General features: G+C 41.5%; 1 protein-coding gene across 8 annotated transcripts in view; it reads left to right on the forward strand.

Annotated features, from left to right (window-relative positions):
* TSNARE1 (t-SNARE domain containing 1) overlaps positions 1-24,051 on the forward strand; it is a 593,698-nt gene that overhangs the window by 296,549 nt on the left and 273,098 nt on the right. For 7 of the 8 annotated variants that reach the window (XM_075581607.1, XM_075581590.1, XM_075581622.1 and 4 more), the window contains 3 exons: positions 10,936-11,026; positions 16,416-16,490; positions 19,545-19,601. In XM_075581607.1, coding sequence (XP_075437722.1) covers positions 10,936-11,026; positions 16,416-16,490; positions 19,545-19,601 — 223 coding nt within the window. The remainder of the gene's footprint in view (positions 1-10,935; positions 11,027-16,415; positions 16,491-19,544; positions 19,602-24,051) is intronic. The other variant, XM_075581614.1, reaches the window with a different exon arrangement.

Below are 24,051 nucleotides of genomic sequence, written 5' to 3' on the forward strand. Positions count from 1 at the left end.
CTAGAGTACCCGGGCCAATGTGAGATTGGGGGGGGGGAAACCCGTTACACATACATACATACATACATAATCTTAAAGCTTTACACTCTTCTGCCCCTCCTTACATCTCAGCCCTAATTTCTCGCTATGCACCATCCCGACTCTTGCGGTCTTCTCAAGGATGTCTTCTTTCTACCCCCTTTGTATCTAAAGCCCTCTCCCGCCTTAAACCTTTTTCACTGACTGCCCCACACCTCTGGAATGATCTTCCCCTCAGTACCCGACTAGCACCCTCTCTATCCACCTTTAAGACCCACCTTAAGACACACTTGCTTAAAGAGGCATATGAACAGCACTGTGAATATTCTGAACACATGATACATAAAGCTTGGCCCCCTGCAGGCGCATTTACCAGAACTCCCTCCTTCTGTCTCTGTACGTTCTCCCTACCTACCAATTAGACTGTAACCTCCTCGGGGCAGGGACTGCTCTTCCTTAATGTTACGTTTATGTCTAAAGCACTTATTCCCATGATCTGTTATTTATATTATCTGTTATTTATTTGATTACCACATGTATTACTACTGTGAAGCGCTATGTACATTAATGGCGCTATATAAATAAAGACATACAATACAATACATACATACATAGTAAAATTGTCACGTTGCGTGCACTACAGTAATTACATTTCTTTATAATTACAAATATAATTATTTTTATTGAACGTCATTCAGCACCACCAAGTGTATTTTATGCCACAAAGCCAATTTCCTTATAGGATCTAAAGTCTTAATTACTTGCAGTAGACCTTATAAAAAAAAAAAAAAAAGTAATCATCATCATAATCATCATCTTCAGTAGGTGCATTTCTTTGAATGCATTTTGATATCATGAACATTTTTGTTCCTTCTAGATAAATTAATTGTTTTTTATCTTAGTTTGGGGGTTGTGATGATGGCGGGTTCTCGCTGAACGAAGTGTCCTCCAAACTTACATCCAATAATGCATCCGCAGACTTCTCTGTGTTTTCAGGGATTTCAGAGTTTTCTAGATTAGAGACAGTCCGTACAGGCGTCATTTGCTCTTTCAAGAACGCCATCATGGTAAAGTACGGCCACGAAGATGTGCGGCCATATGCACTAGTAGCTGCTTCCCCAGAGCGTGGATGTTTGATTTTCTTCATCTCCCTACGAAAGGAATCACGTACATTTTTCTATTTGTTTGGCAAGATGTCGGCTAAAAAGAAAAATCACAATATTAGATCAAATTGTATAACTACTTAAAATTGTTGTACACAATTGGGCCCTATAGTTCAAGCATCGTGCTATAAGTGAATGCAATTATTCCACACAATTTTAAGTGTATAGAACAACAAATTCTGCTTTACGGCCATCACAAAATTATATTAAGACTATTTATAGTAAAGATTCAAATGATTAAATGATTAACTTAATGCGTGTATTTAAAATTCTAAACATTTCTTTAATGCACTTAAATGTTCATAAATTACATTAGTAGTACAGCTCAACCCCGTTATAACACGATCCGTTACAACGCGAATCCGCTTATAACGCGATGCAAGCGTGGCTCCCAGTTTTTGTATTTATGAATACTTTATAACACGATTATTGGTATCTTAAATACTTTATTGTACAATGCATACAATTGTACATTATTTCTTAACGCGATCCACTTATAGCGCGATGTGATTCTTTGGATCCCAACCACAGCGTTATAAGGGGGTTGAGCTGTATTTATATAAAAGATTTGTTTTTACTTACTTTGGAAGGACATTATTTCGTCAATATCTTTCCACAATTTATCGTGCAGGTAACGGTCATGGTACGCCTTGATCTGCTGGTTCCAAAGAGGATCACCTTTATAAACCTCGGAAATAAGCTGTTCTATGCTACAACTATCCACCATGAATAAATAAATACTAAATAAAATATAAATCATAAATGAAAGAAAATAAAGCAAGCAGCAAGCAACCAACAAGCTGCAGGGTTAAAGCTCAAAGAACTGCAGTAACTACAAACACACTTTTCCCCCTCACCTTGTTTTGAAAATGCTGTACTCCCATTGGTTAACAGTAGCTGGTATCCGATTGGTCTGTGCGTATTTAGCTTCTGATTGGCTCCCGGCGCACCATGTGACGGCATCGCTACATGGGAACACAAACCAGCTGTATCCCCTGCTTGCTGAAGCGAGAAGACACCGGGGCCTGCTAATGAGGAGGCTAGGGATTGGTGTGAGACGGGCCCGCCGCGGGGACCTAGCCAAAGACAGCTTCTGATTCCTGCACCAAAACAATTCTCTGGGGTAACAACCCTTATTTCTCTTTTCCTTGGCATTGCGAATTAGATTTGATGTTTGGGATGGGAGCTCAGTGTCTTCTATAGTGCGTGTGGTAGCATTCCTTTCAAAAATAATAAGCAATACTTTGAAAAGTACTGCTTATTATATATATTTTAAAGTAAATGCAATTTTTACATTTGTCCACACACGAGTCTTTCATTTTTTCCATATCATGGACCAATTAAAAGTTAATCATTTGGTGGACCACCATACTTAAACTTAGTTCTGTTTATGTTTACATATATATATACATATTGTATGTATATTATATATATATATATATATATATATATAAAAAATCAGCCTTTATTAGTGATGAAAATGACTGCGTGGGACAGCAGCCTGACGTTCTGAAAGGCTTTAGGGACAACTTCTTAAGTCCAGGAGGACTAAAGTTTGAGAAGTACTGCTCTATACAAAATACATTCAATGTACCTGGTTGATCCTGGAGATATGTGCCTCTCCTCCAAAAACAGTTATGTTGTGTTGCCTCTGTGTAGGTTCCTACAGTACATGTCTTAAAGGTTACTATCCACTCTATGGACCTCTCAACATCTCATCCCAAATGTCCCTCCATGTACAGATGTAGCCAGACTAACTTTACTTGCTGCCGGGGAAAGTTGCAGGAGCGTGACCACGCTATTAAAAGATTTTGTTTCACGAAAAATTGGATGCGCCATTGTGCGCATGCGCGCTCTATAGCCATGCGCATTACAGGCTTTTGTATGCGTCACACTTATTTTGGATTCGGACTCTCATGCACCCCATAAAAAGCAGGAATATTAAAGCATGCATTTTTTCAGGTACAGTTGTGCTGTTGGGAGTTGAGGCCTTCCCAGAATCCCTAGCTGTAGTGGAAGCTTTGTATACTGGGAGATAATGGGGAAAAGCAGGGTGGCAGACATGTCTGAGACATGTGAATGTGCTCACAAGTGATATATTTATTTTGCTGTACGGTGAATGGTTTTTGTCACTTTTTTGTTTCCACCATAACTTATTTAATATGTGGTTGAAACCTATTTCAAATTGCACAGCCAGTATATAACCAGCCTCAGACTGAAGAGACCCAAAAGGTTGAAATAGCTGTATGTGAGTAGGGTTACTGGTTATGCACTTCTTTACCCCAGGCTGTGCTGAAAAGCTGTGTAATGCGGCAGGCATAAGCTTATAGGTTCCTACTGTATGTTAAACATGGATTTGAAGCTAAAGGTGACACTATGCTCATTTGCATGTCATTTCCCTGAATCCCTGGCTACATTGGAAGCATCGTATGCCAAGATATAATGGGGAAAGACAGGGTTGCAGACCTGTCTGAGACTTGTGAATGTGCTCACACGTGATATTTATATATCTATGCATCAGCTTGAGAAGTTACAAGACATTAACTACTGCTCTGCTAAAGAGGCTTATAATGCAATGGCAGAAAATTGGTTGTAATGGGCAAAGATGGTTTTTCCAGCTACAGTAAGTGCTTGCACTGAATTCCTACTTTCAAAGATGTTGGGTACAACTGCTGCCTTATAGTATCAGCAGCATGCTCATAGTGTCATTAGAGGACAAACACCCCATGCCAGGCTACAGCATGCTGTAAAAGTGTATTCTGTCACCTGCCAAGCCAGGGGAGTACTATCCGGCTTTCAATGTCAGGTGCAGGTTGTGATTTTGAAATAGTTTGGTAGTAGTGCACTCCTGAAATGTATGGCGATTTACAAAACAGTGCTTAATACAGTACGTTTCTATGAAAGGTCATTTACAGTGGGTGGGCAAGTAGATGTGGTTGTGAAAGTTGATGTGAACATATTTTAAGAACTTTATCAGGGAGACTAGAAAGGGAGAGAGATGACTCGGGTAAGTGGACCCTATAGCGAATTTGATAATAGTATGTGCAATTCCTGGGACGAAGAATGTGTTCAGGCGGTGGTTTTAAAAAAAAATGTATTGAGAACACCCTGGTTTGAGAACAAGTGCAGAAAGCAGGAGTGGCAAACTCCAGTCCTCAAAGGTCCGTATTAGGCCTCGGCCAAGCTTCCCGCTGGCGTGCTGAGGCGCACTGAGGCTCAGGGAAAGCGGGCGCTTTCCCTGACCTTGCGGGTGCTTTCCCTGCACGCCGTCAGGGGGCGGCCGGGGGCGGGCCAGTGACGTCACGGAGCTGGTTCGCCCTCATTGGGCGAACCGCTCACGTGACCTGCCCTGCGCGCCGGCAAGCGGGGAAATTTTAAATTCTGGTAAGACCTACGCTTCCGCGCGCTTGCGGAAGTGTAGACGAGCCCCTACTAAAGCCGCTCTAATTGCGGCTGTAGGGGCTCAGTGCTGAGCGGGAGCGCGCTTCAGCACGCCTCCTCCAGCAAGCAGATAACATGGCCGAAGACTTAGGGATATTCCTACTTCAGCTCAAGTGGCTGAGTCAATAACTGAGACACTGATTCAGCCTCCTGTGCTGAAGCAGGGATATTCTGAAAACCTGACATATTGGTGGCCCTGGGGACTGTAGTTGGCCACTTCTGTGTCATTGACTGAGCCACCTGTACTGAAGCAGGGATATCCTGAAAACCTGACCGGTTGGTGGCTTTTAAGGGCTGGAGTTGGCGACTTTTTTTTAAACATGATGTTAAAAAATGAAAAGGAGACCAAAAAAGTGCAAGTCGTATCCGTGTCTTTGCTGCTATTTTCAGGAATCCCACTGTCTCTTTTAAATTCTGTAGTCAAATTCTGGAGATATCGTTTGCTGAATATTTGCCTCCCTGGGAAGTTAAAATCCCTCTGTCCCTCTGTCCCTCTGTCCCTCTGTCCCTCTGTCCCTCTGTCCCTCTGTCCCTCTGTCCCTCTCTCATATAATATTACAATAATTGACTTCAGAGACAAAATGCATCTATAACATGAGAATGAGTGAATCAGAACATTACCTGCCATGAACCCACCTTGCATGATTCATCTCTGGTGGTGAGATAATTGTATGTGAGATGAGCTGAAGGAGCAATTTTTAAACTAGTTATTCTGCCATCATTTGCTAAATAACACAATATAAGTGAGAAAAGTTTATATCTCTAACTTCACTGTATTTACAACCCAAGATTGTAAAAGCACTTCAAGCATTCTGTTACGTTAAAAAACTATCAAAACTTTGTTTCCGATTTTTGTTTTAAAATGTTTTCGATCACCTACAGTAATTTTAATATTATAGAACATGCCATTAGCTCGATATGGTGTTAGGAAGGAATGTACTTTGGAATTGAAACTCTACCTGTAATATTTTTTTTTAACATATTTATTTATTTCCTAAATATGTATGTAAATCGTCCTGCAAGCTTGTTCATCTTAAAGGATCCTTACATTGCTTGGATGTTGACCGCACGCACACACACACCTATGCACTTGTACAGTAGTAAATATATATATATATGGAGAGAGAGAGAGAGAATGAGAGAGAGAGAGAATGAGAGAGAATGAGAGAGAATAACATGGCGCAAATAAGCCGGGAAAGAAAAAAGAGAGAAAAATATCATAGGGCAGTATATCCGTACAATACAGGGTTTAAGTGGTAAGATATACACTTACAATTAATTCAGCAATTAAAAGCCTTTAATTCCCAATGGGACTCAGGAACTCTGTTTCTGGTGGTCTATATATATATATATGTATAATATTTCTTCTTGAATTGCTGCAGATGTTGGATACCATCACCAGGTGCTTTGCAATGCACATCAGCACATAGATGTTTAAAATTTGCTTCAATAGACTGGAGGCACTGAAATTCATCTAAATAATTGGGCTGAGATTCCTTTACATCTTGATTAAGTAATATCACTATAATTCATTGTTGGACAACCACACTGATCTATTTAACAACTGCTTAGGAGTCTACCATTGAGAGCATTCATAGTCTCAATGCTGTACTTGTGTATAATTAACTTCTCCAACCTAGAAGCGAAAGTCACACAGGGTGTACTAAGAATTACAATAATGAAATGTCTTTTGACTCATGTTTATTAAATTAAGGGAAGTTGCTGAACAATGTGAAATTCCTTGTCCTATTTCATTTTAATAAGGTTCCCATCAACATTTACTTCAGTGAATCACAAAATAAACAGCGTTTGGACATCATATCGGGGTACTTTCTATTACCATATTTAACTGCCTTTCCCTGTGCCTTAGGTGTTTAAGACTGTGTTGCATATATGTGCCTTGAGTTACACACACAGGTATTTGTGTGTGTGTGTGTGTGTGTGTGTTATTCTTGCACTGAACTCATTCACCGAGTTAAATGCGTCAATTCAATCCTCCTGTGCAGCCTTGTCAGTGCATGCGCTCCCCTCGCTCGCAAACTGAGAACCTCACGGACCTCCAAAGGCAAACACCAAGAAAGGACAAGGCACACCAGGTGTTAATGCATAGACTGGCAACTTTCAAAGCACACAATTCCCAATTTATAATATTGAGTAGTAATGCTGCAGGAAGCTCCGTGGCTGAATCCCGTCCTGTAGCAACAGGGAGATCAAGGAACTCCAGGTCATCCGCACAATAAGCATGGGAACCGGCGTGTATGTCGTCGTCGGAACGTGATGAGGTGCTTTTATTTTATTTTAATAACATATTATTGTAGCAGGGGGTCTCCGGAGCTGAATCGCGTTAATTTCAGGTCCGGGGACACCCTGCTTCCCGAGTTACGGGCCCATTCAAGTGCAGGGACCCCCGCTGTGTTAATCCAATGGGCCAAGTCTGGTTGCTGGGACCCTGTGGCACGGGAGAGGATGCCGTACGGGACCCGCAAAGAGAGAGGGCCTGAACCAAAAAGTTACAGCTGTATAGTGTGCTTACTCCATGTGTGGCGAGACCCAGCTGGAGAAGCGTGCAGGGAAGATATGTTCAAACTTCCACTTTTCTGAGATTTGGGGATTTTTACAAATATTTTATATTTTAAATCAATTGGACATTTGAAGCATTATTGTTCACTTTGCACATAGGGATCCATTGCGGAGTTTCCCATTATATCACCACACTGTGTTACACATTCACTATCCCTATTTCTATTACACAGTGCTAATCAGGCATGGTTTTTATTGTGCCCATTATAGAGTAATATCTTCTATTTCTGCACACATTTTCCACTTGCACAGCAATGGCTTTTTTCTTCATTTTTCTTTGGCGCTGATCATTATCTATATAGATTGATAAAGATTTTGTGTGTGTGCGTGTGTGGCGCAAAAGACCATTTCTTTTTAATATGGAGGTTTTCATTTCCACAAATAAGTATTGCCTTTACATGATAACAGAAGAAAAACAGTTCATCATATGCAATGAAGTCTGCTCAGCCCATCTATTAGAAAGAGCCCTAAGCGGAGCGTCTCTGTGCCTCGCGGCTGCAGTATGCTCAGTTACGTCCCTCCTGGTTTCTAGACGTGTCACTTCCTGTCGCTCGCGCCCGTGTTCGCACCATACAGTTGGTCTCCAGGCCGCTCTCCAGCACACAAAGCACTACCCTGTATGCCATGTACTGTATCTCACATTCCAGATGTTCTCACCTGGGCGCATAGTGGGAAATCACATACATCGGAAAGATCTGGTCTTGGAGAAAATATATATTTATTTATTAGAACAGATTAACGTTTTAGTCCTCATTTGGGACCTTTGTCAAGATATAAATACATATGTATTTAATACAAATGTGAAGTAATGAGCCACACATTTGAAATTGAATTATTATGTTACTGTGTATATAATATGTATACCTAGGGAACTGGAAAGAAGAGAAGACAGGTAATTGTTTCAGGGTGTTAATCAGGCAGAACTTGAATTGATATGTTTGTGCCATTCTTTAAATATGGCAATAGGACCGTAATTTATGGCTGAATTTCAGGGTAAAGTATTTGTCTTTGTACCTGTAGTAGCTGCACAGATAGAACATGCAATTCCAGTCGGATGTCACTCCTCTCGCATGAGAAGGAAGAGCACAAACTCGAATCACCCTGACGCGTTGAACATCAGTTAAAATGCAATTGTTTACAAGAACAGCCCCGTGACCTTGGGCGATAACTTTTTAGTAGTGTTCCTGGAGCTGCACTGCAACTTTGAGATGATTCTTAGTTCTGTGTGTGTGCTTTTTGTTGAGATGGCAAAAGCATTGTAAATCCTTGTTCTATGTTCCCTTTAGCATCTGACAAATATCCTTTTCTATAGCCCGTGATATGATTTAAGTGTAGTGTCAAGTGTCCTGTCATTTGGAGTTTGTGTAGGAAGAGATAAGCTTTGACTGTGGGTTTTTTCGAGTACACTTTTGTTCTGGGTCTAGCTACATTTATTTTATTTTTCTTGCCTTTTTGCTGCTCCAAAATGCTTATATCTGTAAAACGTAATGTAGTTCCCCTGTAAATACTTGTATTTAATGAAAAACATAAATATAGACTCTCCTTTAGTACTGTAGGATTCATGAAATGCAGTATTACAGGAGTTGCCAACTCCAGTCTTCAAGGGCCACTGATTGAGCCACCTGTGCTGAAGCAGGGATATCCTTAAAACCTGACCTGTTGGTGGCCCTTGAGCACTGGAGTTGGCCGCCCCAACGTGAAAATAAAATGCACGTGCTCGACACACACACACTTTAAGTGAAACTTCTTTGTCTTTTGTCACTGTTTTGTCATAGAGATTGTATTTGTAATGGTGATGTTTTTAATTAAAAATCAAAACACAATTTCAGTGCCAAAACACAAAGAAGTTTGACTTAGAACGCGTGTTTTAGCTATTTGCACTTCTATATTTTGTCATAGAATGAAAGACTTGAAAGTATAATATACTTTCTTTAATCGGGTGGCAGGGGTGTGTCTGTGTGTCTGTCCAGCGCTGCCTTCCTCTTCACGCATGATGATTCAGCCGCCAACCCACCTCTCTCCTCTCCCCGGCGTAGGTCCCAGCCGAAGGGGGGGGAGGTGGTGTTTGGCGCATCACTAGGGAGGGGGGGGGGGGGTTATAAAGTACCGCTTGTAACCCCCTAGCAGGTTTGTTGACAGGTTGCTACTTGACCGTTTTTCCCTGTCACCTGGTGACAATTCATTTCCTGTCAGTCCCTCTGCGGTCAAGAGGCTGCCAGCACTTTGTCTGGGACAGTCACACCTCTTCTGCCTTTAATTGGTCAAGTCCTGGCACATTTGAGGTGAGGGGGACCTTCTGAAAGGCTCTTGGTTCACAGTCCAGCCTCACCGATTGGACAATTCACAATCCACCATGTGATTGGTTACTTCACTGTAAATCTAGACCTTAAAGCTTTTTAAGTTTTAAAATGTGTGTGATTACTGGTAACAGGTGGGGAACCCGCTGAATAGGAGCAACACGCATTTCTACAGATTGAGATCTGGGCGGTCCCTGGTGATTGCTTTGTTTTGGCAGGGCGTGAAATATATTTTCTAATAGCCTCCCAGAGGGGGGTGGAAGGGTGGTGGGTGTGCCCGTCCAGCGTTGCCTGCTCCTCTCCTGTTACTCCTCCTGGTGGAAGCTGGCAACACTGACGGCCTTGTCTGCCAGCAGTGACGTCACTTCCATCTCCATCAACTTCATTCACTGCTAGGGAATTTTGCTGATGTGGTAGGTGCCGCTAAAGAAGTTTCACTTTAAAAATGTAATAACCCTTTGAGTGCTAGGCAGGATGCTAGACTACCCCGGTGCCATAGCGCCCCCCCCCCCTTCCCGACACATTGCGATCATGTGAGTGTTATGTCACTGATGACGCCAACCACACAAGAGGGGTCTCCTCGTCAGATTGCAGATCCACAGGAGCACACAGCGGGATTTCGCCAAGGAAATGAGCAAAAAGACCACAATATAGCTACTACGTCACGTGGGAGCTCAGCGTTAAAGCACCCAGCCCGCCTGGGAACTGTAAAAAAAAAATAAACTTCAATAAGAGGGGTTCTGTTCCTCCTGATATCATCAGTGGTCCCCTGTCAATATTTATAGAATTTTACATTAAAATGGCTACAAACATGGCTCCCGGAATCGCAAATGCAAAAAGCCGTGATGTCCTCTCCTGATGTTGCATCTTTTATATTGGCTGCCAGACAGAAGCCTGATTCCGGCGGCCATATTTCGCCCCCCCCCCCCCCCCCAGTCCACCCCTGGGCTCGCCACTCCTTTTCTGAGAGTTCCCCGGATGTCGGGGACCACTGATGAACTCTGGGGTCCTCTCGTTTCAGGTAAGATTAAAAAAAAAAAAGTCCCCGTCATTTATTTTAAATGCCTTCTGGGAAGCGTGGGGCCTTTGTAACACCCGTGCACCCCTCCCGACACCCTCGCACCCCCCAGACACCTATGCCCCCCACTTTGCGCACCGCTGCTTTAGATGACTGAACATTCGTTCCTTCTCTGCAGGACCGTACAAAAACAACTATGAACTGAGGGTTTCAAGGTTAAATTAACATAAAACTATTTTTGAGCATTATGAATTTCACCAACTGGATCTGGGGATCCCAGAAACACTCTGCATTGGAGGATGACAGTAAAACCTCATTAATATTTTGGAGGGGGGTTATCCATAAATTGTTGAAAGATGTTTGCACAATGTTATACAAAGTATTTTACGTGGAAATATGTCTTTTTGTTGTTTTGCAGCCATTTTACGCAGCAGGAGACCAATAACACCATAACTTCCAGTACTAAATCTATTAGGCAGCTGTCTGAGGTTGTGAGGGGATCATCTCGGGTAAGTGCTGCAAGCCGTCATTTGTATTAAAACATTATAATTCGATGACTGTACAGTACATTGTTCTGCAATGTGTTTGGCTAGCACAGGGCCTGCACCCTCACAAGGAAGAAGGGCCATTTTATAAACAATGTCTTTCTCCAAAATATTCCAAGAGGCACAACACAAGCATGAATATTACACCCCACAAACACATACATATACTGTAAACCAAAACAAGGGTTCCAGCACACACTGATTAATAGAGAAAACGAAAAGGTCACGGAATAAGCCAAAAATGTAATAGCGGTAATGATAGAATAATAGGTATCACACAAATTTGGAAATGCTACACGACTATAAATGCAGAATATATGGATCTTAAAAAGCACGAGAGTAGGGGGGAGAGACACAGGGAAGGGGAGTGGGGGAAAAAAACTAAAGGAAAAACTGCAAACAAATAAACATAGAATAAGATAATGGGGGAGGGTAAGAGGGGCAACGTTTCAGGGTAACAACCCTTTCCTCAGGCCAACGGAACCTAACAGTTGCACTTAGCAGTGGCCTAAACAGAGATCGAAATTTTATGAGTCATTACTGACAGTAGTGAACTCTCGTCCCATGAGCGCTAAAGGCCATGTCTGTACATACTGTGCTATATGTATGCACACACAGCTGTCTCTCACACATACTAATACTCCTTGTTTTTCCATCCCTATACACCAATAGGGACCACTAAGTATCCACACACACTTTTAGTTGTGCTACTAACTCTCACATTTCCACACCCACCCACACCATTTATATCCAGTCCCACTCCACACACCTTGTGTAAAGCACTGTATATACTGTGGGCTCTCCACTCATTTTTATTCACACTGATACACATACACACTCTTTCTTCACTTGCTTTCAGTTACCCTTTGACACCTCCAGCCATTAGGACCAGCACAGATAACATTCCAAGAGACACTGTTTTTAAGTAATCCTTGCTTCATTCATTGTAACATCGCCGGAAGAAGAGATCAGTGTATCTCGAAAGCTCGCACAAATAAAAGCATTTCGTTAGCCACAGAACGGTATCATCTATTTATTTTTTGATTATATATATATATATAGCGCAGTATGTATGGACATGGCCTTTAGCACTCATGGGAAGAGAGTTCTCTCATGTGAGTAGTGACTCATAAAACTTCGGTATTGGTTTAGGCCATCGCTAAGTGTTCCGGACAGTTGCATACATGTGTATTCATGCAACCATCTCTCTTTCGGGGGTACTAAGATTACCTTTGAGTATGGCCAGCTTCAGATCGTTCATCTTGTGGCCAGAGTCAGAGAAATGTTCGCCGACAGGACTATGTCTTGTTCCACGTGTGATGCTGTGGCAATGCAGATTCATTCTCTTGTTTAGCCCCTGCCCCATCTCACCTATGTAGTAGCAGTCCCCTTGGCCTTTCATGCACATGATGAAGTACACGACATTGCTGGAGGAACAGTTGAACCTTCCTCTGATTTTGTACTCCTGATTCCTGTGTGGCATTTGTATTGTGCCCGCTGTGTGGAGCATTGCTTAGGTTTTGCATCTTGCGTCCTGGCATGGTCTTGTCCCGCGTTCAGTTGTACTGTTGAATACTTTACTCCGCACCATAATTTTCTTGAGATTATGAGGTTGTCTGTATGATCAGGGTGTTTCAGGGAAGACCTGTTGCAGTCTTGTATCTTCCTGCAGAATGGGTTGTAGTTCCCTGGCGATCTTGGGTTATATTTTTCCCCCTGTGCCAGTCGGGCCTCTTGTTGTAGCCGGGCATCTCCCCAGCTACTGTCATGACTCCTCCCAAGAGTGCACTGCAGCTTCCGGCACACTGATGTAACAGAGAGGCCCGGCTTGGGACAGTGTAGGAGGTAGGCCCACAGCTGGGGAAATACCCGGCGGCAACAAGAGGCTCGACCAGCGCCGGCCAGGCCCCTCAACAGCCAACAGCAGGACAGTGAGGAAGAAAGGCAGCAGCTGGGGAGCAGCAACATGCGAACAGAGGAGAGCCGCATGTAGGTGCGGAAAGAGCCGCATGCGGCTTGGGAGCCGCAGATTGTCGACCCCTTGGGCTAGGGCTTTAAGTAGCAATCCTTTGTACTTAAAATGTACTTCTATGAATTTAGCCAACCCATATTGTGCCTTTTATAGAGATCTCTTATTTTAGGCTAAGGAGGATTGAAAAATCACCACTGGTGACTCCAGGTCACAGAGACAGAACTTTTTATTCTGCTAATTGATTTGTATTACCTTTTTATGCTATCCAGGGCAATCCCCAGAGCCAAAACATGTCACTCCGACCTCCATGGACCCAATAGTTCACTTCACTTTAATTTTACCAGCATATTGAAACAATAGCTGCTGTACTGGGACTAACCCTGGCTGCTTTGCTGTTTCAAAAGTTAATAACTTGGCAACCAGGTAGCGGGGGAGGGGTTTCCATGCTCCGTGCTTTGGGTTATGTGCGTTAAAGTGATTTTGCAACTGATGATATAACACACAGCTACACAATTGGGAAGGAGAATGCAAATGGTTCTATTTATATGACATGTAGACAAAGGCATTTGTGCAATGACTCCCTCCCTGAGCCTGTTTTCACAGAGCACACACATTATTTATATGAAAAGGCCCTCACACATAAAATATGTTGTGAAACAAAGAAAATTGAACCTCAATGTTGTGTATGTTTTGTGTCGCCTTTTCAGTTCATATTAGAAATCCTAAAATAAGCATTGTATCGCAAAGACCATATTTTTGTTTTCTGTGGGCCGATGTAAAACAATAAAGATGGAAAGATCAGGCATTTTCACTGGCACATTCCTGACACATCTACCGTCAGCGAGCACAGACATACAGATAACACCGGGCACATCAGCGACACATCTCGGGCACATCGTGTGACAGTCTCGCATGTCTCATTAGAGCAGTGCATTATACGATATGTTATTGCTTCTTGGGGGCTAAAATGGGGCAAAAAACAGCTCGGTTTATCAAAGAAATAGAATCCCATCGAATGTAATGGCATATTTTCCTTTAAAATCGGGCAACAAAAAACAAAAAATGCCCAAAGCTACTTCCATTGTGACAAAAATACACAGTGCAATACCTATATATCTCTCGTAAAAAGAGTAATTTAGTTTAACCCTATGGCCAAAGTGTCTTAAGCCTGCTGTCACTTACAAGGCATGACCGAAAGCAGGTCCTAACACTCACCTGGGTTAAAATTCTTATTTACCTGTATAATTACAGGAAGAATGATCACATTGCATCTGTCATAAACTGTCAAAATGAAACTGACCTGCCAACTTGGAAAGTGGGGTGGGGCAAGCTTAAACCTTGGGGGGGGGGGGGGGCTCTACCCTCCCATAAGCAACTGAGACCAGCTGCACACAGTTGACAAAATACACAGATTTCCAACAAGCTCTGAGAAACCCCAACCATTACCACATAATATATATGTGCATATAAGTGTCAAAAGGAGTGCTACTGGGCGTGGCTAAATGTATACAACAAAAAACAAAATTTTTGCCAGGTTATGACAGATCCAATGTGATCATTCTTCCTGTAATTATACAGGTAAATAAGAATTTTAACCCAGGTGAGTGTTAGGATCTGCTTTCGGTCATGCCTTGTAAGTGGCAGCAGGCTTAAGACGCTTTGGCCAAAGGGTTAAACTAAATGACCCTTTTTACAAGAGATATATAGGTATGGCACTGTGTACTTTTGTCACAATGGAAGTAGCTTTGGGCATTTTTGTTTTTTGTTGTATACATTTAGCCACGCCCACTAGCATATATATTATGTGGTAATGGTTGGGGTTTCTTAGAGCTTGTTGGGAATAATGTGTACTTTAAAATTGGGTGCAGTTTTTGGTACTGTTTTGTTTGCCTTCATTTTGCAGCCAGGACTTTGACGAATAGATTATTTGTTTCATACCAGTAAAGTGGAGAAGTTGTTTGTCAACTCAAATAGGTTGGTTAGAGCAGTGGTTCCCAACTCCAATCCTCAAGGGCCACCAACAGGTCAGGTTTTAAGGCTGTCCCTGATTTAGAACAGGTTAAAATGACTGAGCCATCTGTTTTTAAGCAGGGATATCCTTAACACCTGACCTGGTAGCGGCCCTTGAGGACCGGAGTTGAGAATCACTAGGTTACAAAATATACCTCTGATTGGCTGGGATTCACTAAGCTCTGACCAGGTGAATACGAGCTCAATCACTCAATAACTGCAATTAACTTGAATAGCAGTTTTCGTAGGATCGAGCTACAATATCAATAGAGTTTACGGTCTCCTGCATACTGTCTCGTTACGGAATGGGACATTTCACTGCAACCAAATGACTGCCGGCGTTTGGCCGCAGAGCGATCTGCCGCTGGAATCTCTGCCGCTGGAACCTCTGCCGCAAGACGCTTCTAGGAGGAGGTAAGTTTTAGCGGCTAAGGTGTGGGGTTAGTTTGAAGGGGGCTAGTGGTTAGGATAAGGGCTTTGGGTAAGGGCTTTCGGATAAGTTCTTAGGGTAGAGGGTTTTAGGGTAAGGGTTAACCTTAGCGGTGAACGGTCCGGCGGCGACAGGACCAGGTGGCATGGTGTGCCGCGGCGAAGCATCTGCAATTATTTGGTTACGGTGAAATGTCCTCGGCAGTCTCATTATACCTGGCATGGGTTGAAAATACTTGATGTTTTTGACCTTTACTGAAAAACTATTTGGGGACGATTGCTGTGTGATTGGCCGCTTCAGAGTTTTTTGAATAAGGACATTTGTTTTGCTTTTCCTGTACATTTGCATTATATGCAAATCTCTCCCATGTAGTGATCTTTGTACTACCTTCTGTCTGGGACATGTGTAACAGTTTGTCCGCTATTTCACCTGCTGGCACATGCCAGCGAGCACAATCGCACGTTAACCACGCCCCTTTCCACACAGGTCATCCATTTAGAATGGCGACTTCTCCCGTGGCGTGTTGTGCACCCCCCTCGGCTGCTACATCTGTACATTATCTTACTGTACCTGCAATCTGCTTGTGACTTACCTTGTTTATATTGGTAACAATGGCTGACATCTCCCATCTTAAGCAATACTGTAATGCATCTTTGTTCCTAATTAGTAAATGCAAATTGCATGATTACTTAGAAGAAATTGAAACAATAATAAAAACAGATTCTCCTAATTGGTTGTATTTTTCTAAAACAAAACTTTCCTGGTGGATGACAGCTTTAATTTTATATTCTTAATGGAAACAGCAGCAGTTTAGGATTGAAATGAAAAATTAATGAGTATAATTCCTCGAAGTTTCCGTTACATTTGTTAAGCGCGCCATGGTTTGCAAATGTTGACACTCATATGCATTTTCTGATATTTGTTTTCTTTTTGCCATTCAGCAGGATCGGCTTCAGCTAGATAGAATAAAGAGCCAGTTATCCGATGCTATTCAGCGCTATGGAGCTGTACAGAAGGTAGGAACTTTCCCAAACTATTTTAATATGCCGCAAAATTGGCGCACTACAGATCTTTGTACACAAACAATGGTTAAGGAATTATTCCATTCAAAATCCAGTGTTTTTTTTCCAAATGAGTTGTGTAGTGTTGGATAATACTTACTGCATTTTTTTTTTTTTTTTTTTTTACAAATATTGTTTCATTTTTTATGCCCTTTTTAATGACTTAAACGTCCTTGATTGCTATAACAACCATTTTTAAAACCACAGCACTTCTACCCCTTTTGAAATAGGCAGCCATATTGTGAACCGATAGATCACAGGAGAACGGATCATTCAACAGCTTAGATAATGGCATTGCCATAAATCTATGGAACTGCTGCATTAGAACAACACCCCGTCCCCCCAAAAAACGGGCAGAAGCCAATGCCCATTTAACTCTGTCTACATGCATTCTAATTGTAAATGAACAAAGATGGAGGATGGTCCAGTTTTAGCCCGCAGGGGAGACAGAACTAAAGTCATGTAGAAGTGATACTTTTAATGGCTAAAGATTGTGTGTGAGCTTTCAGGGATGCGAAGATCCCTTCTTCAGGCAGAATATACTAATATGGCATGTCCTAAATATACAAGGCTCACATCCTGGTGAGAATGGACATGCAGATGTAAATTAGTGTGCTGCAAAAAGTGACATATTAGGGCAAATAGGAAAATATAAATGGGTCAGGAATTAGAATGGAGATGTCTAATGTCAGGGGGAAGGACTATTCCTGGGGCCACTGCCTGCATTAACCACCTCCCATACCCCCCAGCAAGAATACAGCCCCACAGTAATGGGCAATAGTCCTATTGCGTAGACATCTTAATAGGACTGTTGCCCAGTACTGTGGGCGGGTATTCTTGTTGGGGGGTATGGGAGGTGGGTAATGCAGACAGTTGCCCCAGGAATGTCTACGTAACATACTATATATTACGCTACGAGACCAATGGAAAAATGAAGATGTACGGTTAGCCTGTCAAAACCAATTGACAATCGACCAGTACATTAAGCGACAAAGACTTAGGTAGTTTCGCCACATCTGCTGTTTGGACATCACCTGACCACCATACCAGTGACTCAACACCACACGACTCAACACCACATAGGCTGGACAGTGGACCGAAATGCTCCAAAGAAAACGTGGTCGAACCAGGTGGCGCAAGATCTGAAACCGCATGACTTCACAGTAGCCGAAGCCCAAAAAGCCGCCCTAAATCGAGATCAATGGAGCGGAATCACTAGAGACGTATTGGACATTCTGCCGCAGGCCTCCACAACGCTTCGCTAGTTACCTTATAAAAGATGAAGCAATGTCGTTTACGGAGTATATATCATATACCATACCAATTGTAGAATGAAAAGCATTAACAAAATACATTAAATAAAAAATACATTACAATAAATAAGATCATATAAAGTACTGCAAGCCATTAAATCCATTGATTACCATTGTGGCTACCATTGCCCTTAATAGGGGCCTAGATAGCCACATTGGCAATCAATGAACATCCTAAATATGTTACTTACCCCTGCCGGGATGAAGGCCGTCCTCCTCCTCCTCCGCAGGGGTACCCGCAGATTGATCCAATAAAGGGCTGATGTCCGACCAAAGAACAAACGCTGCCAAACAATCCCAGCCGGGTGGCCAATAAAAACACAAACAAAACCATTAAAAATAGTGCACTAAGGTGGACAATGGGGGCAGGTTGTGTTTAATTTTTATGTATTAACCCCTTTGGTGCCATGTGGTATACCTTGGTTACCGCAGGCATCAAACGGGTTAATGTTATTTCTATCAGAGGCTTCTGTAACAATAGATATTACAGAAGCCGAGGAAAGAAATGGTCGCCATTTTGGCCGAATACCGCACCCGCTAAATTATTACTGCATTGTTGAAGAATACCAATACTCATTTCTTCTTCCCTGGTTGCGATATTAACTCCACTTTAATAACCGAGTTTGATGCATCCGGGCCTCTGTGGCTCTCTTGTAATATTTATTAAAAGGGAGCATAGCTGACATTTCTGTTGCATGCATCTTTACCAAAGCTTTTTTATGATATGACATCGGGCATTTAGGCCAGAATTGGCAAATTTAATAAACCCATGTTAACTCATTAAACAGCTGTTAAGATGTAGAAATGATTGTGCAGATCAAAGTGCCTTTGCAGAATTTAATTTGCCAGTCAATATTTGTTCCATGGGTGAGCATAGTAACCTTAAAAAGGTTAACATGCATAATTAAAAAAAATATATATATTCCTTATTTGTAGGCTTCATACTTTAAGATACATTTATTTGAAAAAATAATCTGTGACTGTAGCATCCTTCAGCTGGAGCCTAAATGTAATAATTTATTTTGCAGTAGCAATGTATTGTTGATATGGGCTGTGAAATAGGAGCAAATAGGACTACAGAGGTTGCTTTGCAAAGTCTGTACACTTCTAGTCTTTGATTGCAGAGGCCCCACGGAGGCCCTTCCTAGTAACCTGACTGTGTGTGATTCGTTTGGTCACAAAAGACCTTTTCATTATAGAAACACGTGTCTGCCTTCTAACTCTGGCCCAGTTCCTAGACAGATATTTACTGTGACAATGTGTTCCTGAATAACTATGTCTATATGATTTTAATGTTTTACATTGTTTGGGTGATGGCAAGCAATCCCTGAACCCTTCAATACATTAGCACCGAATGGGTTAAGAAAACAAATGGCAGTTTCCTCCTAAATGCTTAAAACATCCATTTGCATTGAAAGTGTGTTGTTTTCCATCCTTTAATTTACACTTGTGTTTACCAGTACTGTGAATGCCCTGTAGCACCATATATTTATATGAGTGGAAAGCATTGAAAAATAAATATTTGATTTTTTTTTCTTTTTGAGCATTTTAAGACAGAATTGCTTGCCTGGATGTCAATAAGTTACCGTTCTTGGAAATCACATTCCCTGGAGATATATTTTCCAGTTCTCTCATGCAATGAAAAATCAATGGGAATATAAATGACATGTTTGTCTTTTCTTTCTTTCTCTCACAGAAAGTAGCAGACAAGTCTAAATCATTGCTTTCTACTGGACACAAAAATCTAAAACAAGTAAGTGTTACACTTGTGTGTCATATTTCAGCGCCTCCAAAGTTATCTTCTAAAGCGTCTGTTTCTTTCCCTGGTTATTCAAGATATCTCATTATCCTAAACTAAATCAGCCCACACAATGTGTAAGGCCACGATTATAGTGGCGACTCGCACCGCCGGAACAAATTAATGTAGACCAATGAAGGCACACACAGTGCGCACGATCAAGCGCTACGGAGCGACAGATAACAGAGAAGTCAAATGAAATTGTTTTTGCAGCGCGACAGTCACATAAGGAGTTCAGCCAATGAGGGCAAACCGCTCACGTGTCATCCCGGCCACGCCTCCCGATCGCTTCCAGTCTAGTTTATTTCACGCGCGTCATCACACGCTCGGTCGCTCACGCACGCGGCCAATATAATCGTGGCCTTAGATCTTGTATCCTTGCTACAAACTTAAGCTGCCTTGCCCAGCTTTTTGGTTAGTGTTAATTTTAATGCATCATTTTAATGTTGCATCTATTTGTGAGCGTCAGTGGACTTGGTCTGTACATGCAGTCAGCCCTATGTAAGCAGGATCTTGTGTGGATGTAACAAGCAGGGAGGTGATTCAAATATTTATTTCCCTGCTTTTGGCAAACTTTATACAAGCTTTTCTGTAAAAGTGCAAAAATAGATCATAGAAAAAGATGTTCATATTTATTTCCAAAGCTTTAACGCCAACTCTAACCATAACCAGCTTGTACTGAAATGCTTGGAGAGAGCTTAAGGTACTGTAAATCTAGACAAGGTTTTCCATACAGGTTATGTGGGGGGGACATTATTATTAGTGGAGACATACTGTGTGTATCTGTTCCCCTGTGCTGTGTGTCTGTGACTGCCTCGGTCCTGTGTGTATCTGTTCCCCTGTGCTGTGTGTCTGTGACTGCCTCTGTCCTGTGTGTATCTGTTCCCCTGTGCTGTGTGTCTGTGACTGCCTCTGTCCTGTGTGTATCTGTTCCCCTGTGCTGTGTGTCTGTGACTGCCTCTGTCCTGTGTGTATCTGTTCTCCTGTGCATCTAAGGATAAAGTCGAACATAATTGGAATGCTGTTTTCTCCCGGTACTGAATCATTTTGTTTAACTTTTTATAACGGCTTTGCTTTCAATTGTGACTTTTCCTTTCTGTGACAAACAGACCCTCTGTTATGTGTATAAAACGAGGTGTCTAACACCAAAGGCTGGCTTTCTGTCAGCAGCTAGTTTGCATAGACCAGATATGAAGGTGAGGTACTGTACAGTGCTAGTGGAAGGTGACTCAACATTAGATATTGTTTTCCAGGAGTAATGTGACGGCTAAAACTGTAATGTTTTTTTATGTGAGTTCAGTCATTCTGCCAGGAGATAGTATCTTGGTTTTAGAGGTACTATACATTTCCAATTAAATGGGCAGTCCAGCATACAGATGTTATTGCTCCAGCAGATGCAATAACACATTTGCTCCGCCCCTTTTTCCGTCAACTAATGGCATTATAATGGCGGCTGCTCCTGTTGGCACGTCCTGCGTGTCTGTGACTGTCTTTTCCGTACGCAACTAATGGCATTATAATGGTGGCTGCTTCTGTTGGCACGTCCTGCGTGTCTGTGACTGCCTTTTCCGTACGCAACTAATGGCATTACAATGGCGGCTGCTTCTGTTGGCACGTCCTGCGTGTCTGTGACTGCCTTTTCCGTACGCAACTAATGGCTTTACAATGGCGGCTGCTCCTGTTGGCACGTCCTGCGTGTTGCTGCACGGTCGCAGCGGGAACAATAACGGCTGCTACATCTGTAGAAACCACTAAATAAATAAAAAGTAAACTTATCTATGCCATCAACTTCCTTACACATATTGAATTCTCTTCAGTGAAACGGTTACCTATATGTTTTCCCTAAAAAATTGAATAACTTCATGTGAAATGCTGTCCCATCAGACAACAGTAAATATGCTGAAGCTGAAATATTTTGTTTGATGATTGCATTAGTTACATTACACAAAACTACAAAGACGAAATGGCAGTTAACAATGTCCCAATATAAACGAAGAGTCCTATGTCATCTCGTGATAAGGCTTTAAAAAAAAAAAAACAATCTTAAAAGCATTTGGTTGACGTAAAAACAATGAAATTGTGACAGATTAAAAAAAGCAATAAAAACATCTCTGATTTATTGAATTTGAAAGTCACTTATATTTAACTTAACTTTGGTGAACTGCCCCTTTATGTGCAGCATACATTAATCCAGGGGTGCGCAAACTGGAGGGCGCGGGCTGCGTAGCGGTTACAGAGGTCCCGCGCTAAGAGTGCAAGGCCTCTGTAAATTTACTTTACGGCTTCTTGTCCACGCGTTTCCATGGCAATGTGGCGTCAAATGACGTCATATGACCCCGCAGCGTCATTTGATGCATCATTAGAGGCGAGGGAGGGGCGCGACCGTAGCGGCAGCAGGCAAGGGGGGCACAGGAAGTTTGTGCACCGCTGCATTAATCTATAGTTAGTTATCGTCTCTAGGCTTTCAATTCAAAGCTTTAGAGTGAACTCCACGCATTGTGTACAAGTTGTGAATGTGCCAATGCTTTGGATTGACTCGTAGACGCCCATCGCTTAATTACAATATGTATTATAAAATCAAATATTTAGCATTATAGGGCAGATATTGTCTGATCTTCAGAATAATTGACCAATCAACTGTTTAAAGAAATGTATTACATGGGGCTACTGTATATAGACAAGTGAATGAAAAGACGTCTGTTTTATCAGATTAAGTATCCTGCTACAGTAGCTCAACAATATGACAGCTAAATAAAGAGGAACTGTAATGCCAATTAACATTTTGCTTTTTCCTTGTTTGCTATTTGAAAACGCATTTTAAAATAAAATTCAATTATTTGGAGGTCTATTTTCAGTGTAGAAGATCAATTATTTCAGACAGTCTGGATAGATGTGACAGCTTATCTCAGGATTCCCAGACTTCAGTATTAATCATTTGGGGGACCACTATAGTTACACTTACCTCTGTTCATCAGTCTATTTATACAGACCAATAATACATTTGCAAAATTGTATGCTTGGATCTAAAAATCAACCTTCAGTATGAGTATAAAAGCCACATGATACAGAAGAGCGCTTGTGAAACAGATGTTTGAAGGGTATCTACTGTATGACTACGATCGTTAGAGACCACCGTTTAAGAAAACATATTATATGTCAGTTATCTATATATAATTTTCAAAACAAAGTAAGAGTAGAAACACTTGAATGTTAACATTTTCCATGGAAAATGTAGGAGAAATATTGTTTTTAGAAGATACGCACACAGCTCCGATTAAGAAAGCATTGGGTGCACTACATTCTGAGACATTACTGTACTTCTGTGGTTTCCAAACAGTTGTAATAACATTATTCATTTCATTAAGCAGGTAAGTAGGAATTTAGACCAGGGTAATAAAGTAGATGTGGTCTACTTAGATTTTGCAAAGGCTTTTGATACGTAGCCACACAAGTTAGTTAACAAAATAAAAGAAATTGGTCCAGGTAAATTTATTTGCTCCTGGATTGAAAACTACTTGAAGGATAGACAGAGAGTTGTCATAAATGGAGGGTTTTCAGGTTGGGCTAAAGTTGTATGTTGAATAAAAAATACCTCAAATATAAGTGCTGGGGGTCACTGCTTTTTAACTTGTTTATTAATGGTCTTAAGTTTGGCATAGAGAGTAGAGTCTCCATTTTGCTGGTTACACTAAATCGTGTAGGCAGTAAAATCAGAGCAGGATGTAATTTCTCTCTAGTAGGACTTGGATAGACTGGAAACTTTGGCAGGTTAATAACAGATGAGGTTTAATACACATATATACACCATATGTAAGGTTATACATTTAGGAAGCAAGAATAAACAAGCTACTTACAAATTAAATGGGACACCATTAGGTCAATCCTTGAGGGAGAAGGATTTAGGAGTGCTTGTAGACGGCAGCCTTAGCAACAGTGCCCAATGTCAGGCAATGGCTTCAAAGGCAAATACGATTTTATCTTGCATTAAACAATGAATGAATGGAAGGGGAAAGCATAATTATGCCACTGTATGAAGCATTAGTAAAACCACACCTTAAATATGGAGTATAGTTTTGAGCACCATTCCATAATAAGCATATAATACCTTATATAAGCAGAAAAAGCGCATAGAAGATCCACCAAATGAATAAAGGATAGCTAAATTAGATTATTTTACATTAGAAAAGTGGCATCTGAGGTGATATGATAACTATAAATAAATATATTCAGCCCTCTCCCTTTTCGTTTAATCATGCCCACAAAGAGAGTAAGTCTACATCTATGTCTTTTTTCATCCTCATCTACTATGTAACTAAGTACAATAAAATGTAAAGTAAGTACGGTTTGTTTGATAAAGGTTATCAAAACCTACAATAGGGGGGTTAAGGAGCCAAATATGGGTGGG

This window comes from Ascaphus truei, chromosome 2 (genome assembly GCF_040206685.1).
Source record: "Ascaphus truei isolate aAscTru1 chromosome 2, aAscTru1.hap1, whole genome shotgun sequence".
In the NCBI taxonomy this organism is placed as follows: domain Eukaryota; kingdom Metazoa; phylum Chordata; class Amphibia; order Anura; family Ascaphidae; genus Ascaphus; species Ascaphus truei.